Source organism: Canis aureus, chromosome 27 (genome assembly GCF_053574225.1).
Source record: "Canis aureus isolate CA01 chromosome 27, VMU_Caureus_v.1.0, whole genome shotgun sequence".
Classification (NCBI taxonomy): Eukaryota; Metazoa; Chordata; class Mammalia; order Carnivora; family Canidae; genus Canis; species Canis aureus.
This window is the reverse complement of record NC_135637.1, coordinates 13064188-13086578: the sequence shown is the minus strand read 5'-3', so window position 1 is coordinate 13086578 and position 22391 is coordinate 13064188. Positions and strand designations below refer to the sequence as shown.

At 36.9% G+C, this 22391-nt stretch overlaps 1 protein-coding gene across 13 annotated transcripts in view; it reads left to right on the top strand.

The window, feature by feature from the left end:
- Positions 1-22391, top strand: part of TMEM116 (transmembrane protein 116) — a 145626-nt gene that overhangs the window by 68881 nt on the left and 54354 nt on the right. For all 13 annotated transcript variants that reach the window (XR_013366520.1, XM_077875683.1, XM_077875691.1 and 10 more), the window contains one exon: positions 19860-19964. Coding sequence is in view for 12 of the 13 variants with exons in the window: in XM_077875683.1 (XP_077731809.1) it covers positions 19860-19964 (105 nt within the window). In the remaining variant the exon portion in view is untranslated. The remainder of the gene's footprint in view (positions 1-19859; positions 19965-22391) is intronic.

The following is a 22391-nucleotide window of genomic DNA, read 5'->3' as shown; positions in this document are numbered from 1 at the left end:
CAAGAAATTTTAAGGGGGACTCTTAAAATTCCCCTTTAAGAAGTTCAGTGGAACATTCCACAAAAACAAGGACTGAATAGATACCATGATGACACTAAACTCATATCTCTCAATAGTAACTCTGAATGTGAACGGGCTTAATGACCCCATCAAAAGGCACAGGGTTTCAGACTGGATAAAAAAGCAGGACCCATCTATTTGCTGTCTACAAGAGACTCATTTTACACAGAAGGACACCTACCGCCTGAAAATAAAAGGTTGGAGAACCATTTACCATTCGAATGGTCCTCAAAAGAAAGCAGGGGTAGCCATCCTTATATCAGATAAACTAAAATTTACCCCGAAGACTGTATTGAGAGATGAAGAGGGACACTATATCATACTTAAAGGATCTATCCAACAAGAGGACTTAACAATCCTCAATAAATATGCGCCGAATGTGGGAGCTGCCAGATATATAAATCAATTATTAACCAAAGTGAAGAAATACTTAGATAATAATACACTTATACTTGGTGACTTCAATCTAGCTCTTTCTATACTCGATAGGTCTTCTAAGCACAACGTCTCCAAAGAAACGAGAGCTTTAAATGATACACTGGACCATGTGTCTGTTTTTATGCCAGTACCATACTGTGTTGATGATTCCAACTTTATAATAGAGCTTGAAATCCGGGGATTGTGATGTCATGAGTTTTGGTTTTATTTTTCAACATTCTTTTGGCTATTCAGGGTCTTTTCTGGTTCCATAAAAATTTTAGGATTATTTGTTCCAATTCTGTTTTCTTAAAAAAAGCTGATGGTATTTTGATGGGGATTGCATTGAATGTATGGATTGCTCTGGGTAGCATAGACATTTAAACAGTATTTGTTTTCCTGATCCATGAGCAATGGAACATTTTTCCATTTCTTTGTGTCTTCCTCAATTTCTTTCATGAGTGTTCTATAGTTTTCTCAGTACAGATCCTTTGCCTCTTTGGTTAGGTTTATTCCTAGGTATCTTTTGGTTTTTGGTACAATTGTAAATGGGATTGACTCCTTAATTTCTCTTTCTTCTGTCTCATTGTTAGTGGATAGAAATGCAACTGATGGGATGCCTGGGTGGCTCAGTGGTTGAGCGTTTGTCTTTGGTTCCGGCCATGATCCCAGGGTCCTGGGATCGCGACCCACATCGGGCTCCCCAGGGGGGGCCTGCTTCTCTCTCTGCTTATGTCTCTGTCTCTCTCAAGAATAAATGAATTAAATATTTTTTTATTTTTTTAATTTTTATTTTTTTATTTATGATAGTCATACACAGAGAGAGAGAGGTAGAGACACAGGCAGAGGGAGAAGCAGGCTCCATGCACCGGGAGCCCGACGTGGGATTCGATCCTGGGTCTCCAGGATTGCGCCCTGGGCCAAAGGCAGGCGCTAAACCGCTGCGCCACCCAGGGATCCCTAAATATTTTTTTAAAAAGAAATGCAACTGATTTCTGTTCATTGATTTTACATCTTTCCATGTACATTTACTTTTAAAAAATATTTTTAAATTAAAAATAATTCATGAATTCAGAAAATTCAAGAGGTGTGAAAGAAAGATTATACCTCAGATCTCCAACCTTTTGTTCTCTAGGTTCTTCACCAGTTATTTGTTCTGTATATCCTTTTAAAGATGTCCTTTCCTCTCCCCCTTCTTCTCCCCAGTTTTTTCAAACCATGAATGAGAACATACTGCATATGTGCATAGAGTAATCTTATTTATTCGGCATAATGTTTTTTATTAGAAAACACTTTATTTTATTAAAAATTTAATTAAAATTATTTTTCTTGAAGATTTTTATTTTTTTAAAGATTTTATTTGTGCTCGCTTCAGCAGCACATATATTAAAAAGATTTTATTTATTTTTTCATGAGAGACACAGAGAGAGAGGCAAAGACATAGGCAGAGGGAAAAGCAGGCTCCATGCAGAGAGCCTGATGCGGGACTTGATCCCAGGACCCCAGGATCACGCCCTGAGCCAAAGGCAGATGCTCAACCACTGAGCCACCCAGGCGTCCCTCTTAAAGATTTTTAATGGTTTTTGTCTGTAGTCAGGATTTGTACCCTGGGTACAAACATTTTTTTGTTTCCCTGCCTGTCCCTATGAAGTCATATGAATTTGTGACTTTTGCTCTATATCCTCTTATACCCATTTTTTTAACTTAACAGTGTGTCTTAGAGATATACCTCATTACCTTACTGTCTTTAATGACTGTCCAATATTTCATAGTACAAATGTAGACAATATACTTAACCAGCTCTTAATGGATATTGAGGTTATTTGCAGAGAACACCTTTGTTACAAACCATATTGCCCTCTAAGGGGCTACAGTGTGTATTCCCACCTGATGTATTTATTATCAGTATAAGAGAGGGCCTGCTTCTTTGTATACTTAACAACTTGTATCACTAAACTGTTATTTCAAACTTTTGTTAAAGATTTTATTTATTTGAGAGAGAGAGAGCGAGAGAGAGCACCCACCAGCATGAGTGCAAGCTAGGGGAGGAGCAGAGGGAGAGGGACAGGCTCACTCCATGTTGAGTCTGAAGCCAATGTGGGGCTTGATCTCGTGACCCTGAGACCAGGACCTAAGCCAAAACCAAAGGTCAGATGCTTAACTGAGCACCCAGGTACATCAAGCTTTTTTTAAAAAAATTACTTTCAAGTAAGCTCTACACCCAACTTGGGGCTCTAACTCACAACCCTGAGATCAGGAGTCACATGCTCTACCAACTGAGCCAGCCAGGTACCTCTGTTTCAGACTTTTTAATGTTTTTCAGTCTGACCGCCCCTCCTCCACTCTCTCACACACACTCTCTCTCACACACACACTCTCTCTCTTTCAAATAATAAAATCTTAAAAGAAAAAAGAAACACAACTGACTTCTGTGCATAGATTTTATATCCTGCAACTTTGCTAAATTCCTGTATCAGTTCTAGCAATTTTGGGGTGAAGTCTTTTGGGTTTTCTACATAAAGTATCATGTCATTGGCAAAGAGTAAAAATTTGACTTCTTCTTTGCCAATTTGGATGCTTTTTATTTATTTTTTGTTTTCTGATTGCTGAGGGTAGGACTTCCAGTACTGTGTTGAACAATGGTTACGAGAGTAGACATTCCTGTCGTGTTCCTCACTTTATGGGAAAACTCTCAATTTCTCCCCATTGAGAATGTATTCATTGTGGATGGCTTTTATGGTATTGAGGTATGTTCTTTCTATCTGTACATGGCAGAGATTTTTTATCAAGAAAGGATGCTGTATTTTGTCAAATGCTCTTTCTGCATATATTGAGAGGTTCATATGGATGGTTCTTGTCCTTTTTTTTTAATGTGGTGTATCACATTAAAACAAGGGCTTTGAAGGACACACTGGACTTAATATATATTCAGAACATTTTATCCTAAAGCAATAGAACAGACATTCTTCTCAAGTGCACATGGAACATTCTCCAGAATAGATCACATAGTGGATCACAAATCAGGTCTCAGCTGATACAAAAAGACTAAGATTATATCATGCATATTTTTAGACCACAGTGCTTTAAAATTTGAACTTATTCACAAAAAATTTGAAAGGATCACAAATGCATGGAGGTTAGTAAGCATCCAAAAAAATGAATGGGTCAACCAGGATATTATGGAATTAAAAAGATACATAGAAGCAAATGAAAATGAAAGTATGACAATTCAGAACCTTCAGGCTGCAGCAAAGGTGGTCCTAAGAGGGAAGTATATAGTAATATATGCTTTTCTCAAGAAACAGGGAAAATTTCAAATATACAACCTAACCTTACATCTAAAGGAGCTGTAAAAAGAACAGCAAATGAAGCCTAAATCCAGAAGGAGAAGATAAATAATAAAGATGAGAGTAGAAATCAATGATACAGAAATCAAAAAAAGGGTAGAACAAACAGATCACAAGGAAACTAGGAGCTGGTCTTTGAAAGAATTAATAAGATCAATAAACTTCTAGCCAGACTTATCAGAAAGAAAAGGGGAAGGACCCAAATAAACAAAATCATGACTGAAAGGAGAGGTCACAATTAATACTGGAGAAATATAAACAATTACAAGAGACTATTATCAGCAATTATATGGCAACAAACTAGGCAATCTGGAAGAAATGGATACATTCCTAGAAACATATAAATTACCAAAACTGAAACAGCAGGAAATAGAAAACCTAACAGCAGGAAATAGAAAACCTAACAGACCTATAATCAGACCTATATTTATTTAAGAAATTGAAGCTATAAATCAAAAATCCCAAAAAACAAGAGTCAAGGGCTGGATGGTCTCCCAGTGGAATTCTACCAATATTTTTAAAGATTTTATTTACTGATTTATTTATTTTATTTATTTAAGAGTGGGTGAAAGAGAGAGAGAGAGAATGAGCAGGGGAAGGGCAGAGGGAGAGGGAGAAGCAGACTCCTTTGCTGAGCAGGTAGCCTGACAATGCAGAGCTGGATCCCAGGACCTGGGATCATGACCTGAGACAAAGGCAGATTCTTAACCAACTGAGCCACAAGGTGCCCCCTACCAAAAATTTAAAGAAGAATTAATACCTATTCTTCTGAAACTGTTTCAAAAAAAAAAAAAAAAAGAAATGGAAAGAAAACTTCCAAGTTCATTCTATGGGGCCAGCATTACCTTGATCCCCAAACCAGACAAAGACCCCACCAAAAAGAATTGCAGACCAATATCCTCGATGAGCATGGATGCAGAAATTCTCTCCAAAATACTAGCTAATAGAATAAAATTAGATCAAAGAGTACATTAAAGGGATTATTCATTGGGATGCCAGAGTGGCTCAGTGGTTGAGCATCTGCCTTCAGCTCAGGGTATGATCCCAGAGTTCCGGGTTTGAGTCCCACTTCCGGCGCCCTGTGGGGGGAGCCTGCTTCTTCTTCTGCCTGTGTCTCTGACTCTCTCTGTATCTCTTATGAATAGATAAATAAATAAAATCTTTTAAAGAAAAAAGGGTTAATCACCATGACCAAATGTGATTTATTCCTGGGCTGCTAGGGTGGTTCAGCATTTATTGACTTTTAACAGCTTTACTGATATATATAACTCACACATTTAAAGTATACAAATCAATGGCAACCATCATCACAATCAAGTTTTTAATATTTTCATTACCTCAAAACCCCACACTTTGTATTCATCACCATTCAGTTCCTTCCTCCTAACCCTAAGTAACCACTACTATACTGCCTGTCTTTATAATTTTTCCTATTCTGGACACTTCATATGAATGGAATCATACATTTCATATAAGTGAAATCATATGATATATGGTCCTTTGTGAATGGATTCTTTCACTTAGAATAATGTTTTCAAGGTTCATTGTGTTGTGGCATATATCAGTACTCCATTCCTTTTTATTGCTGGATAATATTCCTTGAATGGATATACCACATTTATTTATCCATTAATCAGGTGATGGGCATTTGAGTTGTTTCTACTTTTTGGCTGTTATAAATAATGCTGGCCTGAATGTTTGTGTACAAGTTTTTATGTGGACATGTTTTCGTTTCTCTGTATACCTAAGAGTATATTTTCTTGGTCATATGGTATAATTCTGTTGAATCTTTGAGTACTGCCAGTTTTCCGAGGTAATTACAGTCTTATATTCTGATCAGTAGTGTTTGAGAGTTCCAATGACTCCATCCTTGTCAGTACTTGTTATTATCTATCTTTTTGACTATACTCATCCTAGTAGTTGTTGAGTGGTAGCTTATTGTGGATTCATTAATTGACTTTGAATTTCAGTCTGTCCTTCATTCTTCAGATTAACAACACTGTTATGTTTTTATTGATGTATTCAGTTGGTAATATTTTGTATCTATATTCATGAAGTACATATTGCTCTGTAGTTTTCTTTCTTTGTTTTTGATAGTATCTCTTTAGAGGTTTTATAATCAGGTTAATTCTTTGTTCATAAAAACAAGATGTGTAGTGTTGCCTCCTTTTTCTTCTCCTGAAAGCATTTATGCAATACTTTTTAAATTTTGTCCTTAACTGTTTGCTCTAGTTCACCAGTGAAGCTATCTGTATCTGCTCCTTTTTTTCTGGAAAGATGTTTAATTATGAGAAGTGTATTCTTTCTTCTTGTGTTATTTATAATATTTTTTATTTAAGAAATTTGACAGTTTAGTTTATATTGTAGAATTACTGACAATGATAACATTGTTAATAATTTAAAATTTTTAATGTCTTTAGGACCTGTGGTGGTAACTTCTTTTTCATTCTTTTTTTATTTTGAAGATTTATTTATTTACTTAGAGAAAGAGAGAGAGAATGAGCCCATGTGTGCAAGCGGGGAGAGGGAGAGGGCTAGAGAGAATCCCAAACAGACTCCATGCTAAGGACAGAACCTGATACCAGGGTCAATCCCAGGACTCTGAGATGATAACCTGAGCTGAAATCAAGAATCAAGTGCGTAACTGACTCAGTCACCCAGGTGCCCCTCATTCTTAATATTGGTAATCCAATTTTACTCTAGTTCTTTTTTTAAAAAAAACTATTTATTTGAGAGAGAGAAAGTGAGATAGACAGCATGAGCCAGGGGATGGGCAGAGAGAGGGAGAAAATCACTCCCTGCTGAGCAGGGAGCCCAACATGGGCTCAATCCCTCCATGGTTTATTTAGAAGTATATTATTTATTTTCCAAATATTTGTTGATTTTCCATATTTATTTTTGTTACTAATTTGTAATATAATTTTATTATCCATGGGGAACATAATTTAAAATTTTTTAATCCTAAATTTATTCAGGCTTGTTTTATGGCCTAGTATGTGATCTGTCTTGGAAAATGTTTCATTAATATCTGAAAAGAATGTGTAACCTAATTCTATCATGTTATCTAACCAACAATTTTTTTTCCATTTGCTTTTCATTAATGTCTCTTTGGTCCAGGATCCCATTCAGCACCTCATATTACATTTAGTTCCTGTTTCCTTAATCTCATTTAACCTGGGACAGTTCCTCAGTTTTTCTTCCTAACATTGATGCTTTTTTTTTTTTATTATTGGAGTTCAATTTGCCAACATATAGCATAACACCCAATGCTCATCCCACCAAGTGCCCCTCTCAGTGCCCATCACTCAGTCACATTGATGCTTTTTGAAGAATACTGGCAGATTACTTTGTAGTGTTACTCAGTATGGTTTGTCTGATGTGTCTCACGTTTAAATTCCGTTTATGCATTTTGGCAAGAATATCATAGAAGTAGCATCACATACTTCTCAGGACATCATACCCGGAGGCATATAGTTTCAGAACATTTCATTTTAAACATTTTAAAATGTTTTATTTATTCATAAGAGATGGAGAGAAGCAGAGGGAAAGGGAGAAGCAGGCTCCATGCAGAGCAATGGAGCTCAATGCGGGACTCCCAGGATCCTGGGATTATGACCTGAGCCAAAGACGCTTAACCAACAAGCCACCCATGCCTCCATAGTATTGTTAATTTTTTTAAAAGATTTTATTTATTAATTTATTCATAGAGACACAGCTAGAGAAAGAGAGGCAGAGACACAGGCAGAGAGAGAAGCAGGCACCATGCAGGGAGCCTGACGTGGGACTCGATCCCGGGTCTCCAGGATCACACCCTGAGCTGCAGGCGGTGCTAAACCGCTGCGCCAACGGGGCTGCCTGTATTGTTAATTTTTATCATTTGGTTCAATTGATTTCTGCCAGGTCTCTATTTTTCTCTATTTTTTCTTTTGTCACTTTTTTAAAAAAAGATTTTATTTATTTGAAAGACAGAGCAAGCATGTGAGTGGGGGAAGAGTCAGAGAGAGGGAGAGAGAGAGAAGTAGACTCCACACAGAGCGTGGAGCCCAACACAGAACTCGATGTCAGGTCCCTGAGATCATGATTTGGCTGAAATCAAGAATCAGATGCTTAACTAATCAATCTACCCAAGTGTCTCTCTTTTGTCACCTTTAATCAAAAGGCTTAACACATTTTATGATTACCATTTAATTATTTTTTCCAGCTTTATTGTGGTATAATTGACAAATATTTTATATATTCAAGGTGTACAATGTGATATTTTGATTATACATATATGTTGTGAAATGATTATCACAATCAAGTTAATTAAGGCATCCATTACCTTATATAGTTACATTTTGTGTATGTGGTGAGAATAGTTAACATCTACTCTCTTAGCAAATCCATTATTAGCTTTAGTCACCATGTTGTACATTAGAGTTATAGAACTTAATCATCTTATCACTTATTCACCTGAAAGTTTATACCCTTTTACCAATATTACCCCATTTACTCCATCCTTCATCTCCTGGTAACTAGCCTTCCACTCTGTTTCTATAAGTTCAACTTTTTTAGGTTCCACAAATAAGTGAGATCATGTAGTAGTTGTCTCCCTTTGTCTATTTTGCTTGGTATGGTATACTCCAGATTAACCCATGTTCTCACAAATGGTAGAATTTATGTTTTTTTTTAAATATATATCATCTGTGCCTCATTTTTAAAAAAAATTTGTATAAAAGAATTTATGTCATTTTAAAGGTGGAATAATATACGTGTGTGTGTGTATTTAATCACATTTTCTTTATCCATTCATCCACTGATAGATATTTAGGTTTCCATGTCTTGGCTGTTGTGAATAGTGCTCCACCATACATGAGAATGCTGGTATCTCTTTGAGATAATTATTTTCTTTCACTTGAATATGTACCCAGAAGTAGGATTACTGGATCATATGGTAGTTCTCTATACTGCTATTCTTAGTGGCTATGCCAGTTTACACTCCCTCCAGTAGTATATAAGGATTTCCTTTTCTCCACATCCTTGTCAACACTTGTATCATTGACTTTAAAAAAATATATTTTATTTATTTAGAGAGAGAAAGAGAGAGAGCAAGTGTGGGGAAGGGCAGAGGGAGGGAGAGAATCTCAAGCAGACTCCATGCTCAGCATGGAGCCCAAAGCAGGGCTTGATCTCATGACACTGATATCATGCCTGAGCAGTAGTCCAGTCGGACACTTAGCAAATTGAGGCACCCAGGTGTTCTCTTTGACTTTTTTGTAATAGCCATCCTAACAGGTATGAGGTGATATCTGTGGTTTTAATTTGTGTTTCCCTGATGATTAGTGAGATTGAGCACTTTTTCATATACCTGTTGGCCATTTCTGTGCCTTCTTTGGAAAAATGTCTGTTCAGGTCCTTTGCCCATTTTTAAATCATATTATCTTGTGTTATGTTATTGCTATTGAATTATTATATATAGGATTTGCAAATATTTAATTCCATTATATATGTTTGCTTTTTCATTTTGTTGATATTTATTTGGTTTCCTTTGTTGTGCAGAAGTTTTTAGTTTAATGAGTTCCCACATGCTTATCTTTGCTTTTATTGCCTATTTTTGGTGTCATATCAAAAAAATTATCTCCAAGACTAATTAACATTTTCCTCTGTGTTTTCTTCTGGGAGCTTACAATTTTAGGTCATATATTTACATCTTTAATCCATTTTGAGTTGACTTTTGTGTGTGAGGATACAATTTTTTTTTAATGTGGATATCCAGTTCTGCCATCACCCTATATTGAAAAAAATTATCCTTTTCCCATTATTTATTCTTTTTAAAACAGATTTTATTTATTTATTTGACAGAGAGAGACACACACAGAGAGAGAGAGAGAGCACAATTTTACAGAGAGAGAGCACAAGCAGGGGGAGCAGAAGAGGGAGAAGCAAGCTCCCCGCTGAGCAAGGAGCCCAATGTGGGGCTTGATTCCAGGACTCTGGGATCACGACCTGAGCTGAAGGCAGATGCTTAATCAACTGAGCCACCCAGGTGCCCTCCCATTGTTTATACTTGATTCCTTTGTCAAAGATTAGTTAAAATGGTTAAGTTTATTTCTGGGCTCTCAATTCTGGTTTTTTGGTCTTATATGTCTGTTTTTATTCTTTATTATTTTGCTTGCTTACCATTCTATACCAATTGCCATAAGCATTATTTTGCTTACTTTACCATATTATTTTGCTTCCTATAGCTTTGTAACATAATATGAAATTAGGAAGTGTGAATCATTCATTTTTGTTGTTATTGCTCAAGATTGCTTTAGCTATTCAAGGTCTTTTGTGTTTACATTTTTCTCCAAAAAATGCCTTTGCAATTTTGATAGAGATTGAACCTGTAGATTATTTGGCTAGTATGGACATTTTAACAATTCTAATTTTTCCAATCCATGGACACAGGATATCTTTCCATTTATGTGTATCTTCAGTTTCTTTCATCAGTGTTTTAGAGTTTAGAGTGTACAGATCTTTCATCTCCTTGGCTAAATTTTTTCCTAAGTATTTATTATTTTTGATGCTATTGTGAGTTAGATTGTTTTCTTAATTTCTTTTTCATATCATTTGTTCTTAGTGTTTAGATACACAGTCAATTGTTGTAGGTTGATTTTTTGTATCCTGCAGCTTTACTGAATTTATTACTTCTAAAGTTTTTTTTATATAGTCCTTAGGAGTTTCTATGTATAAGATCATGTCCTCTGAAAAAAGAGACAATTTTACTTCCTTCTTTACAATTTGGATACCTTTTCTTTTTTTTTTTAAATATTTTATTTATTTATTCATGAGAGACACAGAGAGAAAGAGAGGCAGAGACACAGGCAGAGGGAGAAACAGGCTCCATGCAGCGAGCCCGATGTGGGACTCGATCCCAGCACTCCAGGATCATGCCCTGGGCTGAAGGCAGGCACTAAACCGCTGAGCCACCCCAGGATCCCTGGATACCTTTTCTTTTTCTTGTCTAACTGCTCTGGCTAGGACTCCTATAGAAGTGACAAGAGTGAGTATCCTTGTCTTGTTGCTGATTTTAGAGGAAAAGCTTTCAGATTTCATCACTGAGTATGATGTTAGCTATGGGCTTATTATATATGTCCTTTATAAGGTTGAGGTAAATTTCTTTTATATTTAATGTGTTGAGAATTTTTTATTATGGAAGGATAATTTTGTCAAATATGACAAAATTTAATGCACCTGTTCATATGATCATGTGATTTTTAAAGATTTTATTTATTTATTTATTTATTTATTTATTCATGAGACAGAGAGAGAGAGAGAAAGAGAGAGAGAGACAGAGGCAGAGACACAGGCAGAGGGAGAAGCAGGCTCCACGCAGGGAGCCAGACGTGGGACTTGATCCCAGGTCCCCAGGATCACTCCCTGGGCCGAAGGCAGCGCTAAACCGCTGAGCCACTGGGGCTGCCCATGTGATTTTTTTTTTGTACTTCATTCTGCTTATGTGCTTGTTATGACTTTATTAAATTAAATTTGTTAAGAGGAGCACAGGACAGGTTCTAGAAGAAGTATACAGCACTCATCAAGGGGCCATATGGGGAGGTCGAGGGCAGAGTGCCGACAGGGAGATAGAAGCTGGGGCATATGGTTTGTGGGTGGGATGCTTTGGGGTTCCCAGTCAGGGTCATATCAACCAATTCAGCCAAAGAAGCAGAATTTTCATAAGCCCATGGGGGTCTTATCCAAGGGGCACATAAAGTGCCAAGGGGCACATAAAGCATACTGGTGCTAGAAAGCAGAGAGTACTGTTGATCACAAAGGCTGTTGGGGAATTCGTATAAGGAACTTATATTTACTGTGACTCTGGACTGCTATCAAGGGCATGCACTTGCCTGAGGGGGTTAGTATCTGTTTAAGGACCCTGCAGGCTGCTTGGTTCAACAATATGGATTATCAAGGCAGCAATGCCATGGAGTGGCTTAAGTAAACTCTCAACAGTGGTGTATTACATTTATTGTTTTGCATATGTTGACTCATCCTGTCTTTAAGGGATAAATCCCATTAGGCAATGGTATATGATCCTTTTAATGTTCTGTTGAATTTTGTTTGCTCGTATTTTGTTGATGATTTTTGCACTTCATTTCATCAGGGATATTAGCTTGTGATTTTCTTTGCTTGTGATTTTCTTTGCTTGTAGTGTTTTTGTCTAGCTTTGATTAGGATAGTACAGGCCTCCTAAAATGAGTTTGGAAGTATTCCATCTTCTGCAAATTTTTTGGAAGAGTTTGAGAAGGTTAGGCATTAATTTCTCTTTAAATGTTTGGTAGAATTCACCAGTGAAACCAAATTGTCCTGAAACTTTCTTTGTTGGTAGGTTGACAATTACTGATTTTATCTCCTTACTCATTATTGGTCTGTTCAGTATTCCTGTTTCTTCCTAATTCAAGCATGATAATCTGTATGTTTCTAGGAATTTATCCATTTCTTCTTTGTTATTCAATTTGTAGGTGTATAATTGCTCATAATGGTCTCTTAGGATCGTTTGTATTTCTGTGGTATTGGTTGTAATGTCTTTCCTTAATTTTTATTTTTTTGACAATGAGAAATGATAATTAAATTTTATTGAATCAATGATCCTTTTGTCCTAGTACCCAGTTCATTTTCTGTTAACATTTTAATCAAATAATGTTACCAAAACGTCCATATTATTTTCCATTAAAGCTGATCAAACTCACGAAAAAAATTTTTTGACTATAGGTGACACAATATTGTATGAGTTTCAGGTATACATCGTAGTGACTCAGCATCTCTATACATTATGATGTGCTCACCACAAGTGTAGTTATCATCTGCCACCATACAATGCCATTACAATATTACTGAGTGTATTTCTTAATGCTGTGCCTTTTATTCCTGTGTAATGTTTCCCCTTTCTTTTTTTTTTTTTTAATTTTATTTATTTATGATAGTCACACAGAGAGAGAGAGGCAGAGACACAGGCAGAGGGAGAAGCAGGCTCCATGCACCGGGAGCCCGACATGGGATTCAATCCTGGGTCTCCAGGATCGCGCCCTGGGCCAAAGGCAGGCGCCAAACCGCTGTGCCACCCAGGGATCCCATGTTTCCCCTTTCATTTCAGATTTTATTTATTTGAATCTTTTCTCCTTATGTCTTAATCAGTCTACCTAAAAGTTTGTCAATTTTGTTTATATTTATAAAAAACTCAATTTTGTTGATCTTTTTGTTGTTTTTCATCCTCTATTTCATTTATTTCTGCTCTGATCTTGTTATTTCCTTCTACTACTGTTGGGCTTATTTTGCTCTTTTTCTAGTCCCTTGAGGTGTAGATTTAGGTTGTTTATTTGAGATCTTTCTTTTTCTTATGTATTTATTGGTTTTGTTCTTATGTATTCTTATGATATTTATTGTTCTAAATTTCCTCTTAAAACTGTTTTTGCTGGATCCCAGGACCCCGGGATCATGCCCTGAGCCAAAGGCAGATGCTTAACCACCGAGTCACCCAGATGCCCCAGGTTAAATATGTATTAAAGAGGGCACTTGGGCAGCCCGGGTGGCTCAGTGGTTTAGCGCTGTCTTCAGCCCAGGGCGCGATCCTGGAGACCTGGGATTGAGTCCCACGTCGGCCTCCCAGCATGAAGCCTGCTTCTCCCTCTGCCTGTGTCTCTGCCTCTCTCTCTCTCTCTCTCTCTATGTATTCTCATGAATAAATAAATAAAATCTTTAAAAAAAAATAAAGAGGGCACTTATTTTGATGAGCACTGAGTGTTGTATATAAGTGATGAATCGCTAAATTCTACAGCTGAAACTAATATTACACTATATGCTAACTGGAATTTATTTTTTTCCGTATTTTTTAATTGAAGTTTTATTTGCCAACACATAGTATTACACCCAGTGCTTATCCCATCAAGTGTCCCCCTCAGTGCCCATCACCTCACCCCATCCCCCACCCGCCTCCCCTACCACTACCCCTTGTTGGTATTAACTGGAATTTAGATAAAAACTTGAAAAAGAAAAAAATTTGTTGAGATGCATTTCACATAAGATAAAATCGATTATTTTAAAGTGAACAGTGTAGTGGTAGTTAGTACATTCACAATATTGTGCAACCTGCATCACTATCTAGTTCCAAAACATTTCTATCACTCCAAAGTAAAAACCCCTTTCTCATTAAGCAGTTTCTCCCCATTTTCCCTACCCAGAGACCACCAATCTGAGTTCAGTCTCTATAGCTATATCTATTCTGAATGCTTTGTATTAATAGAACCGTTCAAAATGTGACCTTCATGTCTGGTTTCGTTCACTTAACATAATGTTTTGAAGGGTCATTTGTGTAGCATATATATCAGTACTTCATTCCTTTTTATGGCTGAATAATATTATATGTATATATCACAATTTATGTATTCATATATTTATGGACATTTGGGCTATTTCTACTTTTTGGCTCTTGTTCTCAGTGCTTTTATAAGAACAGATATAAATGTAGTTGTTTGAGTTTTTGTTTTTGTCTTTGAGGTGTGTACGTAGTAGTAGAGTTGCTGAATCATATGGTAATTCTATGTTAAATTATTAAAAAATTTTTTATTGATGTTCAATTTGCCAATATGTAGTTTAATACCCCGTGCTCATCCTGTCAAGTGCCCTCCTCAGTGCCCGTCACCCAGTCACCCCATCCCCCCACCTGCCTCCCCTTCTACTACCCCTTGTTCGTTTCCTAGAGTTAGAAGGCTCTCATGTTTTGTCACCCTCTCTAATTTTTCCCACTCATTTTTCCTCCTTCTCCTATAATCCCTTTCACTATTTCTTATATTCCCCGTATGAGTGAAACCATGTAGCCATTGTTCTTCTCCGGTTGACTTACTTCACTCAGCGTAATACCCTCTAGTTCCATCCATGTTGAAGCAAATGGTGGGTTTGTCATTTCTAATGGCTGAGTAATATTCCATTATATATATATACCACATCTTCTTTATCCATTCATCTGTTGATGGACATTGAGGCTCCTTCCATAGTATGTTAAATTATTTAAGGAGACACCAAACTGTTCCCATTTTTTGGTACCCTTAATTGCTTTGTGTAGATTCAAATTTCTGTTACCACATGTTTTTTCCTGAATGATTTCCTTTAACGTTTCTTATAGTAATGGTCTGCTTCAGTGTATTCTCTCAGCTTTTGGGTTTGTCTGCACAAGTCCTTACTTTTATCCTTGTTTTTGAAAGGTATTTTTATTTATAAATTTTTTTTATTGGTGTTCAATTTGCCAACATATAGAATAACACCCAGTGCTCATCCCATCAAGTGCCCCACTCAGTGTCTGTCACCCAGTCACCCCACCCCCTGCCCACCTCCCTTTCTACCACCCCTAGTTCATTTCCTAGAATTAGGAATCTCTCATGTTCTGTCTCCCTTTCTGATATTTCCCACTCATTTTTTCTCCTTTCCCCTTTATTCCCTTTCACTATTTTTTATATTCCACAAATGAATGAGATCATATAATGATTGTCCTTCTCCGATTGAAAAGTATTTTTTCTATGTATAGAATTCTAGGTTGACAATTTTTTTCCATTTCAGTTATTTTAAAGATGTTGTGTCCATGTTTTCTAGATTTTATTATTTCTTATAAGAAATGTGATGTCATTCTGATCTTTGTTCCTATGTGTATAATAAGATTTTTGCTCTGGATGCCTTTTTAAAAAATATTTATTCATGAGAGATACAGAGAGAGAGAGACAAAAACAGAGGCAGAGGGAGAGAGGGAGCCTGATGAGGAACTCAATACCAGCACCTTGTGATCACCACATGTGCCAAGGCAGACACTTAACTACTGAGCCTCTCAGGTGCCCACCCTTGGGTGCTTTTCTTGTTTTCTGTTTGTCATTGATTTTCAGTAATTTGATTAGGATATGTCTCGGCGGTGTGTTCTTTTTCATGTTTTTTATGCTTTCTATTTTCATTAAATTTGAAAAAAATTTGGTTATTTCTTCAAACATATCTTGTTTTTCCCTGCTTCTCTACTCTTTCTGGAATTCCAGTTCTATGTGCATTAACCTTCCTGATATTGTCCCATCGTGCATTGAGGGTTTGCTAATTTTTTAAAAAGATTTACTTATTTACTTGAGGTGGGGGAGAGGAGCAGAGGGAGAGAGAGAGAGAGAAAAAAAACCCAAGCAGACTGCACTGAGTGTGGAGCCAGACATGGGGCTTGATCTCACAACCCTGAGATCACAACCTGAGCTGAAATCCAAGTTGGACACTTAACTCACTGCACCACCCAGGGGATCCTACTCATTTTTTTAAAGATTTTTATTTATTTATTCGTGAGAGACACAGAGAGAGAAAGAGAGGCAGAGACACAGGCAGAGGGAGAAGCAGGCTCCACGCAGGGAGCCAAATGTGGGACTCAACCCCAGGTCTCCAGGATCACGCCCTGGACTGAAGGCGGCATTAAACCGCTGAGCCACCTGGGCTGCCCACTCCTACTCATTTTTTTAAGTCTTTTTCCTCTGTTTCATTTTAGATATTTTCTATTTCTATATTTTCAAGTTCACTAATCTTTTCATTTGCAGTTTCAACTTTGTCATATTTTAACTTCATGTATTTTTCATCTCTAGAATTTCAATTTAGGTCTTTTTTATATCTTACATATCTCTATTTGTCTACTTTCCTCTACCTTCTTGGACAGTATGGAGTGTATTTGTAATAGTTTCCTTAACATATTTGTCTACTGATTTTAATGATCTATTATTTCTGAGTCCATTTCCATTGATTAATTTTTCTCTTGGGTGTGGGCCATATTTTCCTGCTTCACTGTATCATTTATAATTCTTCTTAAGAAGTCAAGGTAAGGGGAACCTGGGTGGCTCAGCAGGTTGAGCAGCAGCTGACTTCTGAACAGGTCATGATCTCAGGGTCCTGGGATCAAGCCCCGCCCACCCATGTAGAGCTCTGCACTCAATGAAGAATCTGTTTCTTCCTCTCCCTCTGCACCTCTCCTGCTCATGCTACTCACTGTCTCTCAAATAAATAAATAAAATCTTGGGGCACCTGGGTGGCTTAGTCACTCAAGTGTCTGCCTCCAACTCAGGTCATGATTCTGGGATCCTGGGGTTAAGCCCCATGTTGGGCTCCCTGCTCAGTGGGGAATCTGGTTCTCCCTCTCTCTGCCCCTCCCCCCTGCTCATTCTCTCTCTCTCTCTCTCTCTCTCTCTCAAATAAATAAAATCTTTTAAAAAATGAACTCTTGGGCAGCCCCAGTGGCTCAGCAGTTTAGCGCCGCCTACAGCCCAGGGCGTGATCCTGGAGACCCGGGATCGAGTCCCAAGTCAGGCTCCCTGCATGGAGCCTGCTTCTCCCTCTGCCTGTGTCTCTGCCTCTCTCTCTCTCTCTCTCTCTCTCTCCTCTCTGTGTGTTCTCATGAATAAATAAATAAAATCTTTTAAAAAATGAAATCTTAAAAAAAAATAAGGCAAGGTAAACAAATAGCTGAAGCATTTTATTTGTTCACAAGTAAGCTTGTTAACACTATATAATAAAAATCTACAAAGAATGATGTTGCAGTTTTTTGGTTAGATTTGAAGTCAGACATTCATTAATAAGGAATCTTAGAATATCAACATTCCAGAAATTTCTCTAAGCCATCTGATCGAACAACTGTCTCTGAATTTTACCTTACTTTGAAAGGTACAGAGATATGTTAGAATTGAACTCAGAAGTTTTCAAAATAAACCCTAATTCTTAAAACTCTTCTATATTTAGACTAAAACAATTTTAATAAAACTTTCCTTTCTAGAAACAGTAATAAAGGAAACAAGGCATTTTGTAAAATGTGGTTCTAAACAAGTAATAGTAAAAAAATGTATACTTCTACCTCCTCAAAACAGAGGCTACTTTCTGTTCCTCAGCCTTGGAAATAAGGTATCAGTCTATAAGTAAGTTTGGACAGGGGGTTGCCATAACAAAGCTCAAGTAGTTGAATATGGTCACTTCTTTAAAAGAATTTAGGGAAACTGTGCTTTGTTGAGTGGCACTGAGGACCTCTTTGCTAAACTAGTGCTCCAGGTATTTTTGTTTGGAAAATCTATCATAGTGGATCACAGCTGTTTACTGATGAGCAGAAGAGAAAGATCTGCTTGTGGCTAGCAGGAAGTTTTAAGGTCTTTCAAGTTGTATTTTAAAAAGGACCTGCAGAAATGTGTAAATGTTCTCAGGATGCGAAGTTGGAGCTGAAATGTGCTATCAAACCAGCTGCAAAAAGTATATGGCAGCCATCTCTTAAGGTAAAACCTGGTACCCAGATATGTAAGAAAGCTTCAGAACAGGCTTCAGGAAAGCTTCAGGCTTATCGGTCTTGTCCCATATGTTTACATAATCTGATCATATATGGAGCTGGGCAGAGGGGGCAGGTGCTTCCATTTTGGGGAACCAGGGCCACTTTAATGTCACTTGCATACCATGCCACTGAGGGTCCAGGAACCAGGAATGACCAGGGCTGCAGCAGCTGCCCAACCTCTGGCTCCTCAGTGGAGCTCACAAGCCAACCAAGATTTATAAGATTTTATTAGATGCCAGACATTGCAGACTTTACATTGTTCATTGAAAAAACTATATATATTCCTTTCCTATATATTCATATATATATATATACACACACACACACACACACACACACACACACATATTTTTTTTTCCTTTAAATTTGATTTTGCCTTGGATGTAGCTAACTCTGAATCTGTCTGATCCTTTCAAGGCTTGCTTATTTTTCTAAGGCTTGCTTTTAAACTTTCATTAAGGCAGTCTTTCATGTACAGCTAATTTGTCCCATTAGTGAGCCAATACTCTTCTTAGAATTCTACCTTATTATTCTGTAGTACTTTCATTTCCTACCTATATATTAGGAAGTCTTTGCACTCTGGCTAATGGAGACACAAACTATTGCTTTGGAAGTTGTTTCACCTATTTCTCTCTGGTTATTCTGTTCCTGGTCTTCATGGTTTTCTGTCTCACATGCATAGATCAGTACTTAATCAAGGACTTGAGGGTACTTCTGCAAATCTCCAGAGCACTATATCTGTGTGGCTACCTCTTCTCTGATAATATGCTTCACGTATTATAGCTGCTTTGGCCTCTCCACACTCTAAACTCTGTCTACTTACTCACCAAGACATTCCATGTGTTTGGATTCCCCCTCACTGCACTCACTTTTCCCACCAGTAAGCTGGGACACTCCCTTTTTTTCTTCTTTCAGGGATTACTGTTCTGCACTGATTGTTACTTAATGTTTGAAAACCAAGTGTTTCATATATTTTTCCCAATTTTTAGTTTTTGAGGCTAAAAGGCAAAATGTATTTCTATTATTTCATCAAAGATGGAAGCAGAAATTTTTTTCTCTGGGATTTTGTCCTGCTGATTCCTTCTTATCTTGTCAGAGCTTTGATTCTTTTAAGTATTTAAAAAATATTTCATCCAGTTTGTTTAATTTTTTTAACGAGAAATTTGGTTCAAATAGCCTGGCTATCATTATTAGAAATGGAACTGCTGGGGATCCCTGGGTGGCGCAGCAGTTTGGCGCCTGCCTTTGGCCCAGGGCGCGATCCTGGAGACCCGGGATCGAATCCCACGTCGGGCTCCCGGTGCATGGAGCCTGCTTCTCCCTCTGCCTATGTCTCTGCCTCTCTCTCTCTCTGTGACTATCATAATTAATAAATTAATTAATTAATTTTAAAAAAAGAAATGGAACTGCTTATGGTCTTTCCAATTAGAAAGTAAAATAGAAAAAAACATTCTATGATATTTTTATAAAAGGGGGCAGTAGGGTCAGAGGAGGTGGATAATGTTGTGGCTAATCAAAAAGATAAAATAAGGAATCCAGAACATATAATAAGTAGGCCTGGGTAGAATTCCCAGGCCCAGTTTTGCATGTTATGGATGCTAGATGGTAAGTTACTAATAGACAATTAGGTAGGATTATTATAGAGAAATGATGTAATAAATTGAAAGAAGACAGTTGTGGTAAGTTTTTTTTTTATTTTCACCTAGATATTCTACATTTCCTCATTTCTTTACACTGTCAATTACATCTGGTATCTGTACAAAGAGCTGAAGATTAGACACAACCAGAGTGGACAGAGCACATTTCCACTGGTAAGTTTTATTAGAGCTAATAGTTAACAACAGTGTGCTAAAACAAATCCATGTTCTTGATAAATGGTGTTATCATTCAGCACTGGGTACGTGAATGCATGCAGGTTAATGAAAGAAAAATCATGTGCTCACAGAGCTTCCATTCTGTTGAAAAGATTTCCTCTTCTTTCCTGCCATCAAAAAAAAACAAAGGTTTTGATTATAGGAAACATTATTTACGGTATTGTTATTACTGCCTGGTTCCATCCATCTTAGCTCTATGCTAAACTTCATAGTTACTAAAGAATAAGAGTCAGGAAGGAACACAGTTTGCTCAAATGGGATTTGGGCTACAGTTTTGGAAAAGAAGAGTGTCTGTTTTGCTCTGCTGTATTTCTTCAGCACATGTGGATAACAGATACTGGTTTGCAGAAAGGCAGGAGGTTAAAGTGTGGTAATCAGAAAACAAGATGGATCAGGGGAGTAGCTGTCTTCCTTCTTTGGTTCAAAGAGAATTTGGGACACTGTATAGTATTACACTTGACAACAGAGAGGAGAACACTAAGTACCTCTGGATTTTTTGTGTATGTGTACATATTTGCATATCACATAATTAATTTATTTTAAGTTACCATTCAATGGTTTCTAAAGCAGACTTAACTAGCTTTTACAGTAATATCATAAATCACTTCCAGAACATTTTCTTCACCCTAATCAAATCCTTCATGTCTATTTATTGTTAATTTCTTGCTCTCCCCTCTGCACTAGGCAACTGATAATCTACTTTCTGATTCTATAGATTTTCCTTTTCTGGACATTTCGTATAGATGGAATCATCCAATATATAGTCTCGTGTATCTGATTGATTCCAATTAGCATCATGCTTTTGAAGTTTATCCATTATAGCATGTATAAGTAATTCATTCTTTTTTATTGCTGAATAGTATGCAATTGTATATACACTCAGTTTCTTTCTGATTCTTTTTTAGTATATCACTAAGTGATCTTGGTAGAAAACATTTTTATTATGTTAGCAATTTTTATTTCTTTCTTTGGTTGTCATGATATATTTTAATATTATTATATAAATCTTACTAAATATTCCTGTTTTTTTTACTTCTACAGTGTCCATTCTGTTGTGGGTTTGTTTTTAAAGATTTTATCTTTAAGTATTCTGAACACCCAACATGGGGCTTGAACCTACAACCCCGAGGTCAAGAGTTGCATGCTCCAGTGACTGAGCCAGCCAGGCACCCCGATTGTGGTTTTTTTAAAGGGGAATTTTTATTTAAGAGTGACATGGAGTAAATGAATCTGGAAAACTTCTCCACCTACCTTTTTCTAGGGCCTACAGATCAGTTCTAGACCAAATGAAAGTGATATATTATCATACACATGATGAAATTCAATAAAAATTTGAATAGAAACTGGATGGTATTATGCTGAGCGAAATAAGTCAAAGAAAGACAATTATCATTTGGTTTTACTCATCTGTGGAATATAAGAAACAGCTCAGAGGATCATAGGGAAAGGGAAGGAAAACTGAATGGGAGGTAATAGAGAGGGAGACAAACCATGAGAGACTCTTAACTATAGGGAACAAACTGAAGGTTGCTAGAGGGGAGGTGGATGGAGGGATGGAGTAATGGAGTAATGGGCATTAAGGAGAGTACATGATGTGATGAGCACTGTTATATGCAACTGATGAATTAATGAACTCTACATCTGAAACTAATGATGTACGATATGTTGTCCAGTTGAATTTAAATTTAAAAAATTGTTGAACAAGTAAATGGTACTATAGCATTGTGAAAAGATATTTGAGGGTAAATCAAGGAATCTGTCTTCTTCTAGACACAGTTCTGTCACTTATCTCCTATCTGATATGGGGCATATTGTCTCCCTTTCTTGGGTATCAGTTTTCATCATAAAATGAAGTATTGGTCTGTGTGATCTTTAATGTCCCTTATAGCTCTAAAATGCTGTGATACTCTAAATCATCTGACTGACTTCTAAAGAAGATATGCTTCTTGCTTGTTTCTAGCCTTGTTCTAGATATATATTGTTGGAAAAGATAAGGAGCAGAGAATGCTTTGAAAACTCTCTCTCCTTTTTTTTTTTCTTTTTTTTGCAGAAAGGAAAATGGGCAATAAGGAAATCATTGAAAAATTAATGCAAAGGATCTCCCTTAGTTAGCATCCTGAACAAGATGTTATAGTCTGTCCAAGCACACTGTTCAATAGAACTTTCTGCAATGATCACAATATTTCATTCACTGTCCAGTTTAGTAACAACTAGCCATGTGTGGCTGTTGAGCACTTAAAATGTAGCTGGTGTGACTGAGGAACTGAATTTTTAATTTTATTTAATTAATTTAACCACATTTACCTAGTGGCTATCACATTGTATAACACAGGACTATATTCTGGTGTTTTTTTCTCGTTTACC